This window comes from Amphiprion ocellaris, chromosome 15, assembly GCF_022539595.1.
Source record: "Amphiprion ocellaris isolate individual 3 ecotype Okinawa chromosome 15, ASM2253959v1, whole genome shotgun sequence".
NCBI classification, from domain to species: domain Eukaryota; kingdom Metazoa; phylum Chordata; class Actinopteri; family Pomacentridae; genus Amphiprion; species Amphiprion ocellaris.
The window spans coordinates 22524130-22545499 of NC_072780.1; the positions used below are offsets into that span (position 1 = coordinate 22524130).

Genomic DNA, 21370 nt, shown 5'->3' on the forward strand with positions numbered 1-21370 from the left:
AGTGTGTGCCAGCTCTAGGATTGTGGGGTTTCTAATTTGGATTAAGCACCAGTTCTTGTTTTTCCTCCATTTTATCATAAATGACGTGTTTGTTTAACAACAACAACACTGATGCAGTGCAGAGAGATTATTTTCCCTTTCAGTGGCAGAACAATGAATGGGTGGAAGTATGAAGACAAATGTGCGCTTGTGGAATAAAATATCCTAGTGCAGGCAAAGTTTTTAAGTAACTAAGCCTCACCTAGAGAGGGCTCAGGCACTGACACACATCCACACATGCCTTTATAGCAGTATTAGACCCAGACATGGAAGGCATAGGCCAGTACAGAGGGCATTTGTAAATGCAAACAGGGTTTTAACTTTCAAATTTCAACTTAGATTTCTTAAGCTGCCAGGAAATAATGTTCACTGTATTCCCTTTCTTTACTTCCAGAAAAAAAAAAACCCTGTTATTATATTTGACTTTGAGCAGAGTATCTCGATCATTACTAAAGGCTCCCCGCTGAGACTTGTTTCATTTCAGTGGTATTTTCAGGCTTGTCGATCCCTCTCTCCTCTCTCCTCTGCAACAGTATGGGGGCAGGCAGGACCGGCTGCTACATCGTGCTGGATGTCATGCTGGATATGGCTGAGTGTGAAGGAGTAGTGGACATCTACAACTGTGTTAAGACCCTCTGCTCCCGCCGCATCAACATGATCCAGACTGAAGTGAGTGGGAGGGTGGATACATGGTTAGAGAGGCCGTGATGATGTTGTTAACCAGAAGGTCACAGGTTTAATCTTCTCAGTATGAACCTGCTGGTGCCCCACATTTTTCACATCACTAGAGTATTTTAATATTGATAAAGATATTTGCGCTGGAGTTTTATTCATTAGGCTGGAAAAGCGTCCGGCACAGCATTCAACATACAGTACTTGTTAAAACTCCTGTATTAAAGATGCAGTCTGGAGAAAGATTGTTGATGTGTCTAATTTACTGTCCTTTTCCCTCCATGAAGATATGAATGTATGTGAAAATGTATCAGATAACATGTCAAATATTACCAGAACTTAAAGCTATGTTATTTGCAGTTTTTGAAGTTATTTTTTTGCCACTTTGGGGCAGCAAAACAAGCTAAAGACACATCATCTTACATGTTAAAGTAATGACCATATTAAAAAACAGCATACATGAAGCAACATTAGCAATCATTTGGCCGTTTGACATTCACTCTCCTTTTAGCTCAGTGTTTTGTCTCCATCATCTCCTCAGAAAAACACTTGAATGTTCAGCTGCTAAATGTTCCACTTTGTTCACCAATGTGTTGCTACCTTTGTCTGCAGTCCGTTAGGTGTTGGATGGGAAGCATACAATGGGCTGAATGGAGCTTTTCTCCAGAAACATCTAACTGCTACAGTTACAACCATTAGCTGAAAGCCCAAAACACTCCATAGTGTTGGTAGCTATATATAGCTATTTTTCTGCCCTCTGCATATGTCAACTGGAGAGTCAAATGATAATTCTGTGGTGAGTCATCACTACAAACAGAACCTTCTCTGTTGCACATTTTACATTTGATTTATTGTTCATATGAAAAGCTGATGAGTGCAGCTTTAAGTTTTTGAATAACAAGTATTCTTGTGAGTGTCTTCTTTTCAGGTACTGCATTGTTTGTATAAAGTCCACTTATACATTTTTCGATTTGAAAAAATGAAACTGCATCTATGCACCATAGCTGTCACACTGTAATGAGGCAGAAATATATTTCCTTCTGAAATGTTAATGGAAAACAGTATATGGTACTCAAATGGAAAATACAGTGTAATTGAAAGTATAACATAGTTATTGTTCGCCACTAATTTTGCTTGTCTTTAAGTCTTCACTTGTAAAATTGTATTTTTTGTTTCAAGGCCATTTGGTATTAGAATGATTCTACATTCATGAAAAGAATATAATTATGTTAAAACATTCATTAGCACGAAGAAGCCATATTAGTGTCAGACAAAGCCTCCAGACTGACACTTGTTAAAGACAGACATCAACCATTCATTTCCTAAGATATTTGCTTCCATTGTGTGAAAAAAACACAAGCTGTGAGCCATTCTATTTGAAGTGTGCTTAGTATGAACTCACAGTCTTCAAATAAACAAACCAGAGAAAAACATTAATTACTAGAATAAATAAAACTATTAAAAGTTGGAAAAATAGTTCTCCTCTTAACAATTCTGGAATTGGAGACAGTAAATACCAAAACAATGGTATTTATCCCCCTTTTAATTTCAGCTTTTCACCTTTCAGCTGGAGTTCGTCTACCAGTTGAATACATATTTTTCCAATTATAGAGCACATTAAAAATGATAAATAAGTTGGAAGAGGGACAGTTTTATGCCTGTAATTTTGAATGTATCCTCGTCTCTTTGATCTTTTGTTTGGTTGAATGTCAAAACAAATTTCCTTGTTTCCTCATTAATTGCACAGCTCGTAACGTTATTTAAATGTGGTGTGTGGGCAGTGTTTGGCTCCTCTGATGCGTTTTCTGCACTTTTTACCCCATTTTATAGACTGTTTTCTGCTTGGAAACAATGCCTAAGAGTGGGCATGACAATGTGAAGAATGTTTGACAGCTATGACTATTAGTCAACATTCGACAGCAGTAATTAAATTCAGCATTGTTCTTCACAAGTGGGCAATTAACAGTTAGGGTGCCCAGAAGTGCAGTGATGTTTTTGTGTGACTTTGTAAAGCCGTGTTTGTTTCCCCGTGCTGTCTGTCTCTCAGGAGCAGTATGTGTTCATCCATGATGCCATCCTGGAGGCCTGTCTGTGTGGAGAGACCGCCATCCCTGTTACTGAGTTTGCTCTCACTTATAAGGAAATGCTGAAGGTCGACTCTCAGAGCAACACCTCGCAGCTCAGAGAGGAGTTTCAGGTAACGCACAGAATAGCACTGAGGTAGTAACGGAGTATTCAAATCTCAAAATGAATATTCGGACACCACCACAACGACGGAATATTCGGATATTCAGATATGCAGGTCCAGCCCTAGTTCTAATGTCGACATTGTTTAAGAGCACAAAGCCTGATTCACAGCAACAATAGCAGCAGCAGTAAGAGATCATTTCTTTAAAGGAGAGTATGTACACAGAAAAAGATAAGATCAACTTTATTGATCTCACAGTGGGGAAAGTTCACCGTTACAGCAGCTCCAAAACAGTAGTGTCTAACCTTTTCTCTCATCTATAGGTGTACATAACTTGTTGAATCACTGTGTTGCTAACTGCTGAGTTCAATGAACAAAATGCTTTCAAGCTTTTACTCTTTTTAGTAAAACGGGGAGATGTTAGGAGTCATACAAAGTAAAATTACATGGTATGGTCTGTAATAGACTTGGACATTAAGCAGGACAAACCCAACAGTTTCACAGTATCACAGTATTACAGTGATACATTCATGGATAGATTAACAGGAACTGCTGGTAGCTAATGTCAGCATTTGAAAGAAAAAAATGTATAGACAGCACTTTGACAAAATGTAAATCCATCCATCATCTACACCACCTAGTCCTCATTAGGGTTGCAGGGGTCTGGAATCTATCCCAGCTGACTTAAGGTGAAGGCAAGGGACACTCTGGACAGGTCACTCGTCTGTCACAGGGCTACATATAGAGACAAACAATCACACTCACATTCACATCTATTGACAATTTAGAATTATCGATTGACCTCAGCATGTTTTTGGACTGTGGGAGGAAGCTGGAGCACTTGGAGAAAACCCACGCATGCACAGGGAGAATATGTAACGTCCATGCAGAAAGATCCTGGGAAGACTGGGATGCGAACTACATGAGTCTTCTAGTTGCAAGGCGGAAGTGCTGACCACCAAACCACTGTGCAGCCCATCAAAATGTAAATGTTAAGTAAAAACGGGGCTCAGAGAACCTGCAGTGTAGATGACATAATACAGCAGCACAAAACGGCCCAGAAGTTGACCTTTTTAAGCTTTAACCCCTCTGTTTCTGGGTGTTTTTTGCACCTCTCACATTTTTATTCACCATATGATTATGTTTTACTGCAATTTAAGTCCTGCATCTGTATGAAATCAGCACAAGCAAAACTAGAAGAAGAGAAAACGCAAAAATATCTTCTCTGCTGTATAATGAAATTACAATGCTGTAATTCAAAAAAAAAATGTAAAAGTTGAATTTTTAGTGTTCTCAACATGTACAACATTTTCCCAAGTGTCCACAGGTGTTACCAATCCTTAAAAAGTACATGTTCTTCATACTTGTCTGCGCATCAAATATTTCACCATGATGAATGCATTCTCCAACAGCTTGCTGAAAACTTGCTCCTCTGCATGCTGGATTTGTTTCATTTATCAAGTATGTTTCCACATCTTAGTTACACAGATTTATTTTGTAAGTGCTTGCTCATAGGGAAGCCAAAGGGAAATTTTAATTGTTGGGTTCTCTGTTTAAAATCAGTAACCTTTCTGTGTGTAGTGCTGTGAGATAACATATGCTGTGAATTAGTGCTATATAAATAAAAATTATTTTCTCAACAAAACTGCACATCACACATGATTGCCTTGCTTCTTATCACCACATGCGTTTCTTCCACTTACACAATGACTTGAATGCTCTCAACTCCTGACTGAAAAGTCACTGTGCTTCACTCATACAAGTCAACAAATAATGACATAACCAAGACCTGCACTTAACTTCTGTTTTTCACTGGCCTTGCCACTGCTTGACTTATTTTTTGTTAAGTAAATATCCATTTGTTGATTGCTATTGACACGACTGTGATTGAATCTTGTGTCTCGTTCACGGCATAACTAAGAAAAAGAAGTAAGCCAGTGATTTAACGATAACGCTAAATATGTCAAACAGAAAATGAGTAGGTGCTAACCTAAAATCCCATACTGCTGAAACAAAACATAAGTGGAACACAATCAAACCAAATGAAATCAAGGTGGAGGCCTGAAAGGCACAAGCCTACTGAGAAACAGGCAGCAGCAAATTGAGACCACATAAAAATCTTGTTACAAAATATTATTGCTTTGTCCTGTCCATGCTAGATATATTGACTGGTGACCTTCAGTAGGCATAATTAGAATTTCTCTCCTCCACAGTTAGCACACTTCTCATCTCTCAGTCCCACTCATGAGTCTTCCAATTAGATGGATAGTTTATTATTGCAACCTCTTGCTAGAGCACAATATTCCACTTACAAGCTCTATTCATTTTGTCTAAACCAGGCAAGTAAGAAAATCTATAAATTTCAATTTCCATTGCTTTCTAATAAACCTATTTATAATGTATGAAAGTGTGTTAAGTCCTGTGGAGGTTTTTACTGATAATAAATGTGTTTTAAGGAATTAGGGAGATGGTTGGAGATAGCTGTGCTAGAGAATAATTTCATTCCCTCTGTCCATCTCTCTTTGATCCCATTTCTGTTCCGCTGTCTGTCTCCTCTGATCACAATATTTTTTTGTGATAATTTTATCTCTGGATCTCTAATGTGAACACATTCTCAGACACACATGCTAACCGTTCTAATTATCTTTCCCCACTCGCCCTCCTCTTCCTCCTTCTCCTGCTATCCAGACTCTGAACTCTGTGACTCCTCACCTGGATGTGGAGGAATGCAGCATCTCTCTGATGCCCAGGAACCGGGAGAAGAACCGCAGCATGGATGTCCTGCCACCGGACCGCTCCCTGGCCTTTCTCGTCACCACTGAGGGAGAGAGCAGCAACTACATCAATGCAGCGCTCGCCGACAGCTTCCTCCGGCCCGCTGCCTTCGTGGTGACGCCACACCCGCTGCCCGGCACCACCACTGACTTCTGGAGGCTCGTGTATGACTATGGCTGCACCTCTGTGGTGATGCTTAACCAGCTCAACCAGTCCAACTCTGCCTGGGTAAGAGAACGGGGAAAGCAAATAAACCAGCTGGAGATTCAATTGGCTGTGCATATGTTGAAAACAGAAGTAGTTTTATTAATAATCTTGTTAGGCTGAGCTCCAACTTCTCATTTATCAGCATGCCACATGTAAATTAGCTATGGGTGACATTAAACCCCTCTGTGCGACAGCATCTGCATCACAGCACGGTTTGATCAGTGCCATACAGTACATTCACATACACTCTGATAATGCATGTTACTGCAGTGCAAGAGCAGTGTTTTTTTCTGGCCTGTGATTTTTTTAGGTTCAAATCCCAAAAGAGACCTGTCACTACCAAAGCAAAAGCAGTTTTTTTAGAGCATCATTTTGCATCTATTTAATTTATGTGTACTTTATTCAGCAAACCAACGTTTAACATCTGCCACCAGTGCAACTTTCCCTCTGACAAATGTATTTATTAGCGAAAGAAGATACAGGGAAAAGAGTGTCAGGGCCAATTTCCTACCAATTCCAAACACTGCAATGCAAGCAGCGAGTTAAAAAGCAGAGCAAAAATACAGCCACAAAACAACAATGTAAACCAAAAAGTTGTCAGGCTCTCTCTGAGGGAAGAGCAATTCTTTGTCCTTCAGAAATCAAACAGCTGCCATGTGCTGCTATATAGTTCTGAAAGTTTATTATTAACCCACCCTGGAGTAGGTACTTTTTCGCCCCCAAAAACGGCCCTGAAAGAGGCTCTACTGGGGCAGCAACACACAAAGGGATAAGCTGCCTTAAATTGACCTGTATGTTTCTGCAGTGGAAAATGGCCTCTTGTCACTGTGATGAGGTGCCACTTCTCACTAGAGTCCCATGTTATGTTAGATAGCCAAAAATGTGATGTGGTTAAAAAAAGTTTAAAAAGTGACACCACTAGGATGAGCATTGCATACGTAAAGAGAAAGCTTGCTAATATATTGTAAACATAATGCTGTCAGTTTTCTTTTGAATGCTGTCCTCTGCAAAAATGGACATCAAAAGGATAAACTTTATGAACTTTTCATGTGTGACAGGAACTTTTTGAAAAAAGTTCAAAGGACCTAGTTACCCTCCCCCCAAAAAAGTCCCTCCACGGAAACATTCAGGGTGAGGTTTACTGAATAAACCACTGATTGATGGAGTATGCAGGAGTTCTCCATACCATTTCCAGCCCACAATTGCCACCATTATGTTTTGCTTATAGTAGGGGACCTGAGTTCCTCAAAAGGTTCCTCTTCTGTGGGAAAAATTTCTGCAGTGGAAACTCATCTAATGGAGCAACATAGTATAGTTTCTTTTAATCATGTTTAAAAGATTGTGCATACAATCTTCATCATCAGTTGAACAGGGAGAGTCTGTCCATACTAGTCAAAATTAGATTATAGCAGCATATATGGAGCTAATGATTTTGGATTAATCTGTTATTTTTTTCAGATAATCATGTTGTTTATTTTTTTTGAAAACACCTGTCGCCTTAAAACTGCAGTTCAAAGCCAAAAACACTGAAGTGGTGATGTAAAACTAAGACTCCCAGCAGATTGTCATATTTGAAAATTTTGCAGCCATGGTCACTTGCTGTACTTTTCTGTCACTTCTAATATTGTCAACTGTCTAAAAACGAAAAAATGAACTTAATTGATTTATTGCTTCAGCACTGCTTGTAATGACAGGTAGAGTCCTGCTTATGAAAGTGAAAACAAGTACGACTGCTCAAATGGGCATTTCTTATAGTATCACACGCCGATAGCAGTAGTGCCAACATTCATGTCCCCTCTCCTTCAAAATAAGACAAGAATGTGCCTCCCAGCACAGCGAGGAGGGGTCATCACATGTCTGGCCTTTAACTGGTCCTCTGCCACGAAGCTTCAATCCCGTATTCAGGCTGTCCATTTAATTTGCATGGGCTGTAACTGCATTATTACTGTCTTATCGTTTCCCCCATGTTTGCTCATGCGTGGGTTTGTTCTGCCGTCTCCCTATCGCCGTTTTGTCACCATGTCATGTCTCATTCCTGCTCGACATTTCCACCATGCCTGTCAGCTGCAACCTGTCCCTCTTCCTTTGTCACTTTTTTCTTCCTCTTCCTCCTTGTCTTTTGCTGCCAGTGGATTAACAGTGTACCCTTCCAACACACACACTCAGTTTGTCCTCCCGAGTTGAGGCTGCCTGTCTCCCATCTGAATGTATAAATATTTATCTCCCCTACTGCCCAATGTCACCTGTTAATACCCTTCTGTCACTGTGAAATGCCGTTATCACATCCTACTCCAGGGGTCTGCTGAACCCAAAGTCACCGCAGAACACGTCAGCATGTCAGTGCTGCTCCCCTGTGTTTTTCCTCCTCTTGGCTGGGGGGATGCATCTTTGAAGCAGTGGTGATGGGAGACCTTGGCTTGTGCGTTCGTCCCACCTCACAGCTAACTTCCTGTTTATCGCTCCCGGGCACAACCAAGGTCTCTTACTCCATTAATTTATAATGTGCTAATGGTAATGATTGGGACTCATGAATAATTCAGGCTAGGTGACCGCGGCTTATGTGAAGGATTGTTCCCAGCAATGAGTGGGTTGTTTTTTTGCTCATTTAATTTACGGTTGCTATTTGTTGATAATCATTGTCATTTAGGCTAATTGTCTCTGCTGTCAATACTTAGGTGTCTTGTTACCGGCTTCGCCATCACTGGCTCCTGACATAATGATTTGCTCATCTTCAAATAAGTGATGGCTAATGACCTGCTCCCTCCTCCCCCCCTCTCCTGCTCCCAGCCTTGTCTGCAGTATTGGCCTGAACCAGGGCTGCAGCAGTTTGGACCCATGACAGTGGAGCTTTTGTCCAGGACAGCGGACGATGATGTTATCATCCGTCTCTTCCGGGTTCAAAACATCACTCGGGTAAGTGGAACCACCACAATGTGAAAGCTGGTGTCCCCCATTACTATGATAAATGTATGTGGTTAATTTGGAGTCAACGATTTTGTATTGTTCAAAGAAACAGATTCCTGGTCACAACTTCTGCTGTAAAACCTTCTGTGCAACATTTATTACTGCATTAAGGTCATGTTCTGCCTGAGTATACAGATAAAAAAACATGTTTAGATTCGTGACAGATAATTCCACAAATTATTTTGGGCAATTTTGTCCAATATTTTGGATAATTTTTACTTCTCAGCTTGAAAAATACTGTATCAAATCTGCAAACATCATGCCAGTATCCCCAGTAGCTCTCACATATTACCATATCTGCATATTCATTTCAAACATTACTTTTGGAGGGCTTTTTTGCTTTTGTTAGACAGTTTTAGTATATGAGCACCCCCCGAGTCCAGTCTCGTGGCCATGTCACGCTGCCTTCAAAATCTCTTCTTGTGAAATTTTATTTTATTTTTTTATCTAGTTAACATGCACATGCAGTGTTTTTTATGTGCTAGAAGACCATGTGAGCACTGTGGCTAAGTGTACCAATGACAGTAACACATTCAAAGGAAGGGATTGTTTGCATGGGGGAAAAAAAAAAAAAGAAAAACTCCAAAATATGTATCTGTGACACAGAAATTCGTTTTTATGGGTTAATCAACAACCAGTGAGGGACTTTGGCATGTGTGAAATGGTATATCCAGTTAACCACTATAATACATTTCTATTTGAGAAATGATTGCTTCTGTCTGTAAAAACTAACCTGGATGTTTGTTAGCATGTCATATGGAAGTTTCTTGCTAATGGTGCTTTAGTTCACACAGCCTCAATGTCAGATTTAAACAGAGCAACCACATTTATGTGATAGGATTGGATAAAAATATATCCCCAAATAAGAACTGTCTGAAAAAAACTACAAGCAAAGAGAAACAGAGAGAGTAATGGAGGGGCAGGGAAACTTTATTAGGGGGATTGAGTGAGTAATACTTCTAGAATTGAGTGAGATTTCTAGAAATAATAGGGGCATTGCTACTGCACTTTTACTATACAGCCCTGAAGAAAACCCTGGATGTCCTTATGTCCACAATATAGTGACATCAATCAGATCTTAGCTCAATCATCTTAAGGCTTTGACTTTGCATGACATTTCATGTGTGTGTTATTGCCTTACCATTAGGGGGCACAGTAGAACAGACACCCATACTGCAGATTTCTACAGTGTAATAATATAACTACCATCTCCCTGTTGACCAAAGTGGTGCCTGATGAAACAAAACAGTACAATGAAACCAGTTTTTCTTCTCCAAGGGATGTCATTTCTGTCATTTTGCTTTCCTCATAGTAAATAATGAATTGTTAAGATCTAAGTTTAATCTCTACATCACTTTCAGTTGCCTTGATATGTCAGTTGTTCCTTACTGGAATTGCTTGTTTAAATGTTTGATTTGCTTAGCGTATGACATGTTTTACTTCAATATTGGATATGGACAAAAACATTTACTCAGGTCCTATCTCAGCAAAGAACTATTCCGACTCTGTGTTGCTGTGGGAGGCAGATCCTGGCACCAAATCAATTCATTTATTTTTAAGAGGGTTAATGAAGCCTGATACTAGTATAATGATTCTGAACGGTCACCTAGGTCCCAGCTGGCATTTGTTTTTCCCAGCGGCTAGAATAATTTGCCGCATAATAATCCTACTTTCAACAAAGCAACTGTATCAACAACATTATAACATTATTAGCCACATATAGTGCCAAGACCTGTTTAATAGGTACATGTGGTTTTGTTTAGAAATTATGCAATACTGGAAAACTCCATGTTTTTACAATCAGCTACTAAATGAAGCTTCTATATTTTGACCATATCCAATATCTGAGTATGACTCAAATATTTCTGTTGCTGTTGAGTAGTGAGTTTTTGTATATGCACGTCTGGTTGTTGTCTGAGTAATTTAGTTCCCACTTTACACAAAAGAGACACTTCCAGCTCCTATCCTCTGACCTCAGTAGATCCTCTGAAGTCTTCTGTAGGACTACCAGCAGCTAGTTGAGCAGATGTGTCCTTGTCATTAAGCCTCCTTTAGCAGACAAACCCTCCCAGCTCCTGCCCCTCCTTACCTTACCCTCATAGTGGCCTAAACCTCCCCTGTCAGTGCGTCCATAACTCTCTCACTCCCACTCCACCCCTCAATTACTTTGACAGCATGTCAGAAACAGTTTATACATGGCCTTTCTGCAGGATCCCGAGGAGACAGACACTACAGAGCAGGACACCGCTAGACTCTATCCCGAGAAGGTATTCTGTTGTCCAGTAGATGTAGCAAAGGCACTTTAAGTAGCATTGTTACCAAACATTACATGACAGAATAACTCGTTTTTTTCAGTGTAGCAAGTCATGCTTGTTGCTGAGCCTCAATCTTTCACCGCTGTTGTTGTTAGTGCTCGTGTTCTTTCAGAGTGTGGAATTTTGGACTATTGGTCACGCTGTGGAGAAGTGTTTTTATGTCACGGTCCCTGTTTCATTTGTATTTTGTGCTCATGCATAAGAGGATATGAGTTCCCACAATCCATCAAGCATCCTGTGACTGTCCATGACTTTGCTGAAAGTTGTAAAAAGTTCACCTGCAAACCACTGGTTCTGCATCTCCCTTCTAATCCCTACTATGTAGGAAAAGCATCTACACAGAGAGAAGTTCGCTGGGTCATATTAGATTACGGATTGGGGTTAACTGTTCCTTGGCATTTTAGAACCCAGATATGTCAAACCTATGTTTTGAAAAAAAAAAGGGAGGAAGCCTGGGTCCTGCTGAGGTGGAACATACAGATGTCTACCACAATAAAATACTCTTACGGGCAAAAATATTTATCATAGCACATGCAAAATATATTTAAAATGTAAAGGTTACTCCAATCAATATTTTTGTACTAATGGATTGAAAGTGACTATGTGTAATGTGAATAAGGAGGGTCATAGTGACAAACCTTTTGATAATTCTACCCCAACTACAGTAGGCATATCTGAATGTTTGAGCTTATTGTTTTCATTGTGGCCTGGGAACATTACAGTTTTGTGCAGTCATTTTTAGCTAACAAAGCCGTGAAATGCCTGTCAAGCACCAGTCCATGTACAGACTTGACACAAACAGACATTGATGCAGGACACAGCAGAGCTAAAAGGAGGGTAAATATTAGACTTAAATTCATGAGATGGTCAGAAACACATGAAGAATGATCGTGTTGCTCTAAATCTGCTACAAAGTTTTAAAAAAAGAATAAATTATTTATAAGGTTTGCAGGTAAACATATAAGTGTGCATTTTTGTGTGCTGCCCCCAAGTAGCCAAAAAAATAAATAAATCAATGACTACAGCTTTAAATATCAATATTGAAAAGCAATTTTAAAAGAATACCATGAAGAACTATGAAGCAATTCTAACTGTCAGATGCTAAAGTAGGATAATGTTACATTTCAAAGGAAATGGAAGAGTTTACAGCACTATAGTACAATGATTTTAAATCGGCATCGGCCTTATTATTGCTTTATTATTTTGTTCTTGGTGCTTGGTAGGAATGTGGTTTTGAATGGATCAGTTTTGATGGCATGGTGGTTTACAGCATTTTTGCATTGCTTTTAATAGTAAAAGGGCTGAATTGCTGATAGAATTCCCTCTGGCTGATAACCAGAAAGCTCTTTGAGTGAGTTTGTGACATGTGGAGCATACATAATGTGTTGTATGGTAACAAGTAAAACTCACTTTTTCTTCCCTCCTCAATTCCTATTTTGTGTAGCTTCAGGAAGGCCAGCTAGTAGTGCGTCACTTCCAGTTCCTGCGCTGGTCTCCATACCGTGACGTGCCCGACTCCAAGAAAGCCTTCCTCAGCCTTTTGGCTCAGGTTCATAACTGGCAGAGGGAGTGTGGGGAGGGACGCACCGTTGTCCACTGCCTGTGAGTCTGCTTACATATGGCTATATCATACTGTTTTTAAATGTCATGTAACTCTTATTTCTGCAGGCAAGACATTTAGTACATTTTTTGTAATTACAATAACAGCCCAGAAGTGCCAGAACACTTATAGTGTAATTTCTCTTCACATAGTTGAGTGGTTCTTTCCATAATATGTTCACTGGATACCAACATTAACATGGCAAAACACAGTTAATGGTTTCAAACACCAGTTTATTTTGGACAAGGTTCACCTGTTAAATGAAAACGATTCCAGGTGACAAAATCGTGAAGGTGGTTAACTCTGAACTCCATAGAGAGAACTCAGAAGTATCTTCTGTGCTATATAACAAAATTATCTATTAACATTCCTACAAGTTCTACAAGTCACTTGTTTTTCAAACTACTCTGAATTTTCAGATTTCAAGTAGCTTGCATTTTAATAACATGCCAGACTGCATTCACACTGTTCACCTTGCAGCTGTAATTTGAATCTTGCCATCGTCACACTTAAGAAAATTCTTACACTCTTCAGAGTTATTAAAACTCAAGAGCATAGTTGCAGAGGAAAAATTAACCATTAAGAATCCGTGGGTTTTTACTGACCCTGATCTCCATGGCAGGGCTCTTTGCCTTGTGCAGGTCAGACTGTGTATACGACATGTTATATCTGATTAAGTCTCCGCTCCCGTATTTTAATGAGAACTTTGCTCAGATATTCATCTTGAAAGTCTGCCAGTTGGCCTTTTTCTGACAGCATGCTTGATTTGTGCTCAGTCAAACTGTGACATTTCACTCTGTAGCTCCGCTTCTGAAAAGCTGGCTGAGCTGCTGTACCACATCTTTATTGGGTCACTTACATCTTCATGCTTCTATTCTGTGTGTTTGTGTCTGTCTGTGTATCACTCTTTCTGGCACAGGAATGGTGGCGGTCGAAGCGGTACTTTCTGTGCCTGCACTATGATCCTGGAAATGATTCGTCACCACAGCATGGTGGACGTGTTCTTTGCTGCCAAAACGCTGCGCAACTCTAAGCCAAACATGGTGGAGACAATGGTGAGCAAGCAGTGGTCTGTCTATACTGAAACATATACACACATGGACAAAATTGTTGGTACCCCTCGGTTAATGAAAGAAAAACCCACAATGGTCACAGAAATCATTTGAATCTGACAAAAGTAATAATAAATAAAAATTATATGAAAATTAACCAATGAAAATCAGACATTGCTTTTGAAACGTGGTTCAACAGAATTATTTTAAAAAATAAACTCATGAAACAGGCCTGGACAAAAATGATGGTACCCTTAACTTAATATTTTGTTGCACAACCTTTTGAGGCAATCACTGCAATCAAATGATTTCTGTAACTGTCAATGAGACTTCTGCACCTCTCAGCAGGTATTCTGGTCCACTCCTCATGAGCAGACTGCTCCAGTTGTCTCAGGTTTGAAGGGTTCCTTCTCCAGACAGCATGTTTCAGCTGCTTCCACAGATGTTCAATAGGATTTAGATCAGGGCTCATAGAGGCCACTTCAGAATAGTCCAATGTTTTCCTCTTAGCCATTCTTGGCTGTTTTTAGCTGTGTGTTTTGGGTCATTATCCTGTTGCAAGACCCATGACCTGCGACTGAGACCAAGCTTTCTGACACTGGGCAGCACATTTCTCTCTAGAATACCTTGATAGTCATGAGATTTCATTGTACCTGCACAGATTCAAGACACCCTGTGCCAGATGCAGCAAAGCAGCCCCAGAACATAACAGAACCTCCTCCATGTTTCACAGTAGGGACAGTATTCTTTTCTTGATATGCTTCATTTTTGCATCTGTGAACATAGAGCTGATGTGCCTTGCCAAAAAGTTCCAGTTTTGTCTCATCTGTCCATAGGACATTCTCCCAGAAGCTTTGTGGCTTGTCAACATGCAGTTTGGCAAATACCAGTCTGGCTTTTTTATGATTTGTTTTCAACAATGGTGTCCTCCTTGGTCGTCTCCCATGAAGTCCACTTTGGCTCAGACAACGACAGATGGTGCAATCTGACACTGATGTACCTTGACCTTGGAGTTCACCTTTAATGTCTTTAGAGGTTGTTCTGGGCTCTTTTGTTACCATTTGTATTATCCATCTCTTCAATTTGTCATCAGTTTTCCACGTCCAGGGAGGTTGGCTACAGTCCCATGGATCTTAAATTTCTGAATAATATGTGCAACTGTAGTCACAGGAACATCAAGCTGCTTAGAGATGGTCTTATAGCCTTTACCTTTTACATGCTTGTCTATAATTTTCTTTCTAATCTCCTGAGACAACTCTCTCCTTCACTTCCTCTGGTCCATGTTTAGTGTGGTTCACACCATGTCAGCAAACAGCACAGTGACTACTTGTAACCCTATAAATAGGCCAACTGACTGATTACAAGTTTGTAGACACCTGTGATGCTAATTAGAGGACACACCTTGATTGAACATGTCCCTGTGGTCACATTATTTTCACTCTTTTCTAGGGGTACCATCATTTTTGTCCAGGCCTGTTTCATGAGTTTATTTTTTAAAATAATTCTGTTAAACCACGGTTCAAAAGCAATGTCTGATTTTCATTGGTCAATTTTCATAGAATTTTTATTCATTATTACTTTTTTCAGATTAAATTTTTTTTCTGTGACCATTGTGGGTTTTCTTTCATTAACCGAGGGGTACCAACAATTTTGTCCAAGTGTGTATCTCTGATCGGTTATTTAGCAGAGCTAGGCTACCTGTTTCTGTCATCTAACAAATAAGCAAATAAGTGCATTCCATAACATGTCGAGCTACTCCTTTAAAAGTAAAAAGTACAAATCTGTGAATTAAAGATATACACTACCGTTCAGAAGTTTGGGGTCACTAAGAAATGTCTTTATTTTTGAAAGAAAAGACCCATTTCTTGCAGCCATCACTCCTGTGTTCTTATGGCACGTTCTAATGGTACATTGTGTTAGCTAATTGTGTGGAAAGGATAATTGATGATTAGAAAACCATTGTGTGGTTATGTTAGCACATGAATAAAAGTGTGAGTTTTCATTGAAAACATAAAATTGCCTGGGTGACCCCAAACTTTTGAACGGTAGAGTAAGTGTGGTAAAGCTGGGTCCACCAGGAGGTAACGTATGCTCCCTTTTCATAAACTCAGTCCCATGTTGAAAACTAAACTTTTGTTCTGTTCCCAGGAGCAGTACCGGTTCTGCTATGACCTGGCCCAGGAGTACCTGGACTGTTTGGAAGTGAGATAGCACCTATCCTTCTCTTCTTGTCTCACCTCAAGGAAATGGTCCAGATCCTGGATCCTTCTTCCTGGATCTTTGCCCCTGCCTCCTTAGTCCATGTATACATCTCTGGTAGTGTTCTTTGCCCTGCCTGGATGAAATGTTTATCCTTATGGCTGACAGAGAAAGTTCACTGGACAACTTGTAACACACTTCTGAAACCCTTTTTGCTTTTTCCTTGGCGCTCTGATCCAGCCCATACTCTTCTGTGCCACTTTACACCTGCCAAACCAGAGGACTCTAACAGGAGTGGAGTTCATTTTATAAGACCACTGTCAAGGCAGCCTGTTGTACACCTCGCCAACGGCATTCAAAGAGCTCTGCTGTATCCTGCCTTACTATGAACAAACACCGAAAAGGAACTATAGTCGATGCCAACCACTGGGTGATATTTTGTGTTTGTTTGTAATACTGTAAATGGTGCAATCTGCTGTTGGTGAACATCCCATGTTGTACTGTACTATATTTGAACTTTGTCATGGGTGAGGCTGACGATTGAAGGTTAAACAAGGGTTGAAAGGAGAGTAGTCGGTCACAGCTGATGGACATATCTGTACAGTGGAATTGTCTTGGACCTAATTTCTCTTTTATTTATTCTTTGTGTATATAGGTGTTTTTTTTCCTTCCTTCGGGTGTTTCTAGATGTTCTCAACGTCTTATCAATGTGCCAATCCATTCTCTCTGTCTGTAAATGGGTTAGGGTTCAACATTTGCATGCCCAGTCTTAAGTGTTTCATTGCAGTGTGTGGCCCAGTTCTGCTTTAGGTTGGATTCTGCAACATGAATCCCTCCGCTAGTCCTGAGAGAGCTCCATAAGAATAATCATGTGTTGCTGTGAAAATACGGCGAAATTCTGTCGCTTTCTAAATTTGTATTTATTCAGTGTGTTTTATTTTCTCAATAGTGTATAAAACAGAAAATGAATAAAATCAGCTGTTGCATAGCAGTCACACTTTTTGAGGACATTTTTTTGTACATCTCACAGACAAGGGCAGGGCACGTCAGGTGAGATAAGTAACCAGTCCTGGCTTCATACACTACCAGAGTCAGAATGGATAGACAGTTGGCTTGTGAGCATTCTAGACGGATCGCTGAATGGTTACAGGGGACCTTTGAGCTGAGTGTATGTGTTCTTGGGTTCCAATTAAACAAGTGAAAGTTGTGAAACAACCACAAACGGATGCAAAATGACAACAAAGAGGCACAAGACAACTACAAAGAGAATTAAAATGATCACATGCAGCAAAACAACTACAAATAAGTGCAGAATGACAGCAGGGATTCAAAACAACTACAAAGAGACACAAAATAACCATAAAAAGGTGCAAAATGACAAAAAGAATCAAAATGACCACAGAGACTTCAAAGAGAAGCAAAATAACTGTAGTCATAAAATGAAAAGCAAGAGAAGAAAAATTAGATGACCACATATACTCAGTGCAACTACAAAGAAAAGCAAAGTGGCTACAAAGAAACAGAAACAATTAACAAATAGATGCAAAATGACCACAGAAACACAGAAAACAACTACAGAGAAGAAAAATGACTCAGAGACTCTAAGCACTTGCAAAGAGAATCAATGACCTCAGGCTCAAAACAACAGGACAAAATGTAAAATGATTACAATGACACACGAGTACAAAGAGATGAAAAACAGCTACAGAAAAACAAAACTATCACAAAGAGGTGCAAAGCAACATGAAAAATAAATGAGCACAAAGAGACAGACGTCAATGGCTCTTTCTACTCTTTGTTAGAGATGGAAGGCTTTTGCTTGTCTGTGAAAACAGCCCATGTACTCCTGATGTATCCAATTTTGTATGCTATTTGAAGCTACAAATAGCAGCTACTTATTACTCCATCAGGGAACATGTGCAGAGTTATGTGACGATCGGCGTTGGTTTGTCTGTCTGTCTGTTTGTCCGTCTGTATGTCTGCTAGCAACATTATTCACAAATGGACTAACGGATTTGGATGAAATTTTCAGGGAAGGTCAGAAATGACACAAGGACTAAGTGATTAGATTTTGGCAGTGATGCAGCTTGTAGTCTGGATCCATGGATTTGTGAAAGATTTCTGTATCATTGTGAGATAGCAGCACAACGCAGTAATTATGACGACAAGTGAACACTACTCCAGCTGCCTGCTGACAATCACATGATCCTACTACAAATCCACCGCTGCAGACTTATCGGGACTTATCCGTCGAAAATGATACAAAGAACAATTGATTAAGTTGTGGACGTGTTTCTGAGTCCTATCAATTCCTGCCGTCCGCTGCATATTTAGGTCACACAATTTGGTATCTGTACATAACGTACACATGCATAACACACACCTGTGCTCAGTGCAAGGTCATTTTGTTTGTGGGTACATCTATATTACATGGCCATATGCTATGTTGCTGTGGTTTCTGATCATCAATAATTACTAAACAAATGCTGCATTTCTAAAAAAAAAAAAAAAAAAAGCTGCATTTCTGACAATGCCATATGGAAGAATGAACAACCTCGACGGAGCACTGTGCTCTGAGTACTTTTTTGTTGAAAATATTCTATAATAGTATATTTTTATTATTTAACACGTAGTAAACCACCACCATTTTCACTGAATACATAATGTAACTGGTAATAATATAGACTTTGTTGCTGCCAAGAAATACAGGTTTAAACTTGAGTCTTTTTACAGATGTGCTCCTCTCCTGACAGCCTTATGTCACTGCTCTGTGGGGGGTAGAACACTCTGAAGACGTATTTCTAAGCACTTAAGAATTTGGGATGGAAGATTTGTTGAGACTACCCCCCTCGCAAAATCCTTACTACCACCATCATCCTTCCCTTATGCAACCAGCAGACATTGCTGCTTAAAAATCTTACGGTTCACTCTCTTGACTTGTATTTTAATTTACGCTTATCATTTAATTAGCAACTTTAATGGACTTTTTTGTCATTACCACCAAACAGCGCCTCTAGTATTCAGTCTATTCTTTAATTGGAGATTCTTGATGATGCATTGATTGAGGGCTCAGCGCACTTAATCTGCATGTGGCACTTTACAAGCGATGTCACATCTAGTTACTGTGTTTTATGAGTGGCTGATAAGCTCTGCTGATTCACCGTTTGACCCTCCACTCCCCTCCCAACTCTGTTTCTTATCAATATACTGTACTCTTTTTGCTGCCTGTGCACTTTTTAAATGAGAGACGGGACACTGGCAGATGATTTCTAATGCATGCAGAGGAGGGTGTGCAGACAGCAGGACAAATGAACCCTAAAAATAGTCAAACAATGCGATAAAGGTCGAAGGCCATGCTGTGCTGCATTGTTTTGCTGTCAGGGTTGTCTCACAAGTTCAATTACATTCTCTCTTTGTATTTCGGAAGCAATAGATCTGCCTTTACTACATTAAAAAAATGATGAAAAGCTGCATTATATGCGTTGGATGAAAAACAATTGCTATTGTGTACAGCGGACAAAAGGATGGGGATGGCACTTTCCTCAACGCATCTGTTTATGTCAGATTAAACAAACCTGCCATTGCTTTACCTTCATATGTTACTGCAAAGAAAACATGCATCTTCAGATTTGCCTTCACTGCTGCCGCCTTCTTCTTTTAAAGGCTGATCTGAATGCTTTAGAGATCAGTGTGACTTTCATTGAAACAGCAGTGGTGTTTATAATTACTGTAGGAGCCATTGTTTCACACTGAAAAGCTGTGTTCAAGTGCTGGAACTGAGACTTCACTAGATGACTGAATAGCATGAAAAACAAAAGGAGGGGTTGTGGGTATCTGGGCCTGTTTATCTTGATGGTTTCATTATTAACAGGACATTTTCACATACTCGGTAACAAGAAATCACATTCATTTCCATGCAGTCAGCAGAGACATACAGATGATCTAAATGGGCTGATATATAAAGGTAACTCAGTATTGCTAAAAGCTCTGGTGGTGTTTACTTTCCTGACTACCTGCAGTCACTGCTCTCACTACAGCTATGCACATTAATAGTTTATTATTTGCACTTTTGTTTCATTTTTCATTGTCTCACCCTCCTACTAAGAGAGCACCAACAACAGACTTATGCATGCCTTTTGATTGTTAAAATTCTCACTCATAAGTTATTAATAAACACATAAAAGAGCACTTAGTGGTTTGACCAGACTGTAAGCCAATAATAAACAATGCTGGGCTGGTTTCCACGTCTGATCTGCGGCTGGTGGGTTACAGCTTGTCTTTGGATGAGACCAGCAGGATCTGCAGGACTGGCCTTTCTCCTCATCCCTGCTGTGTTAAATCCACAGCTATTTAACTTCTCTAATCAATCCGGGCTTGTTTTCTGAGGCCCAGAAGGGCTGACTGGACTGTATGAACATGGGGGGAGCAGACCCTGGCACCCTGGTATCACAAGTGTCTAGAAGAAAAGCTGTGTAAACACAAATACAAAGATGCATCTTTTCCTCCCTGCTGGTTTTGTGTTAAGATTTCAGCCATGCAATGTGTAGCCACATGAATCAATTAATATCTCCTTCATTTTGACACAAATCCATTGTGGGCGGTGGGTTGGTTGGTGAATAGATGTATCTGTGTCTCTCCCCCCAACTGATGGTAGATTCAATTTGAGCTTACTTTATCTCCGTGCGGATTTATCTTATCTCTGACATGACTTTACATTGCATTAAATTAGATTGCTCTTAGCGGGTATGTGGACCAGAAGCTTCTCTCATCTCTTTACACGCTCAAATCGAATAAGGTCTACAAACCCTATTTCAAGATGGTAGGCTGTTGATGATTAAAGCTGGTGTTTTTTGAGAAAATGTCTCATTCTATATGCCAATGATCATTGATTATGTCAGGCCAGGATGATAGAATGTCCATAAAGGTGGCAATTAATGGCAAATATGTCATTTGGTCGAAAGGCAGTACATCAGTCGGGGTAGCCTCTGGCAGAGCATCAAAAAAATGATGAGATTGTTCTCCCACCCACAGCATAATCTATGGAGGTGGGAGAGAAGATGAGAGGCGATGACCAAGGGCAAATCAATAATGACCCTGCTTTATCCCAGTGACTTGCAGTGCTGAGGGCGTGCATCTCCATCTTCCACCTCTCTGTGTGACAATAAGCTCAGGGGGAGACCGAAGGGTCCAAGGAGGTGTGACCTGCACACACCTGACTCATATGAGTAATCCTACACACCCTGACCAACAAACAGAAACTGCTGTCACAATTAAAATTAAAAAGAAAAACTTCTAACATGAGTTCTTCTGATATAAAGTCTTTGGATTTCATTGGATGGGCTAAATGAACTGCTCACTG

General features: G+C 40.0%; 1 protein-coding gene across 3 annotated transcripts in view; it reads left to right on the forward strand.

The window, feature by feature from the left end:
* Positions 1-17002, forward strand: part of ptprua (protein tyrosine phosphatase receptor type Ua) — a 158608-nt gene extending 141606 nt beyond the window's left edge. Inside the window, exons 23-29 of one of the 3 annotated variants that reach the window (XM_055018039.1) lie at positions 573-708; positions 2759-2908; positions 5588-5902; positions 8669-8794; positions 12605-12762; positions 13680-13815; positions 15961-17002. In XM_055018039.1, coding sequence (XP_054874014.1) covers positions 573-708; positions 2759-2908; positions 5588-5902; positions 8669-8794; positions 12605-12762; positions 13680-13815; positions 15961-16023 — 1084 coding nt within the window. In that variant the 3' untranslated portion in view covers positions 16024-17002. Of the gene's footprint in view, positions 1-572; positions 709-2758; positions 2909-5587; positions 5903-8668; positions 8795-11055; positions 12545-12604; positions 12767-13679; positions 13816-15960 lie in introns of those variants that run through there. The other 2 variants (XM_055018040.1, XM_055018041.1) reach the window with 2 other exon arrangements.
* The last annotated feature ends 4368 nt before the right edge of the window (positions 17003-21370 follow it).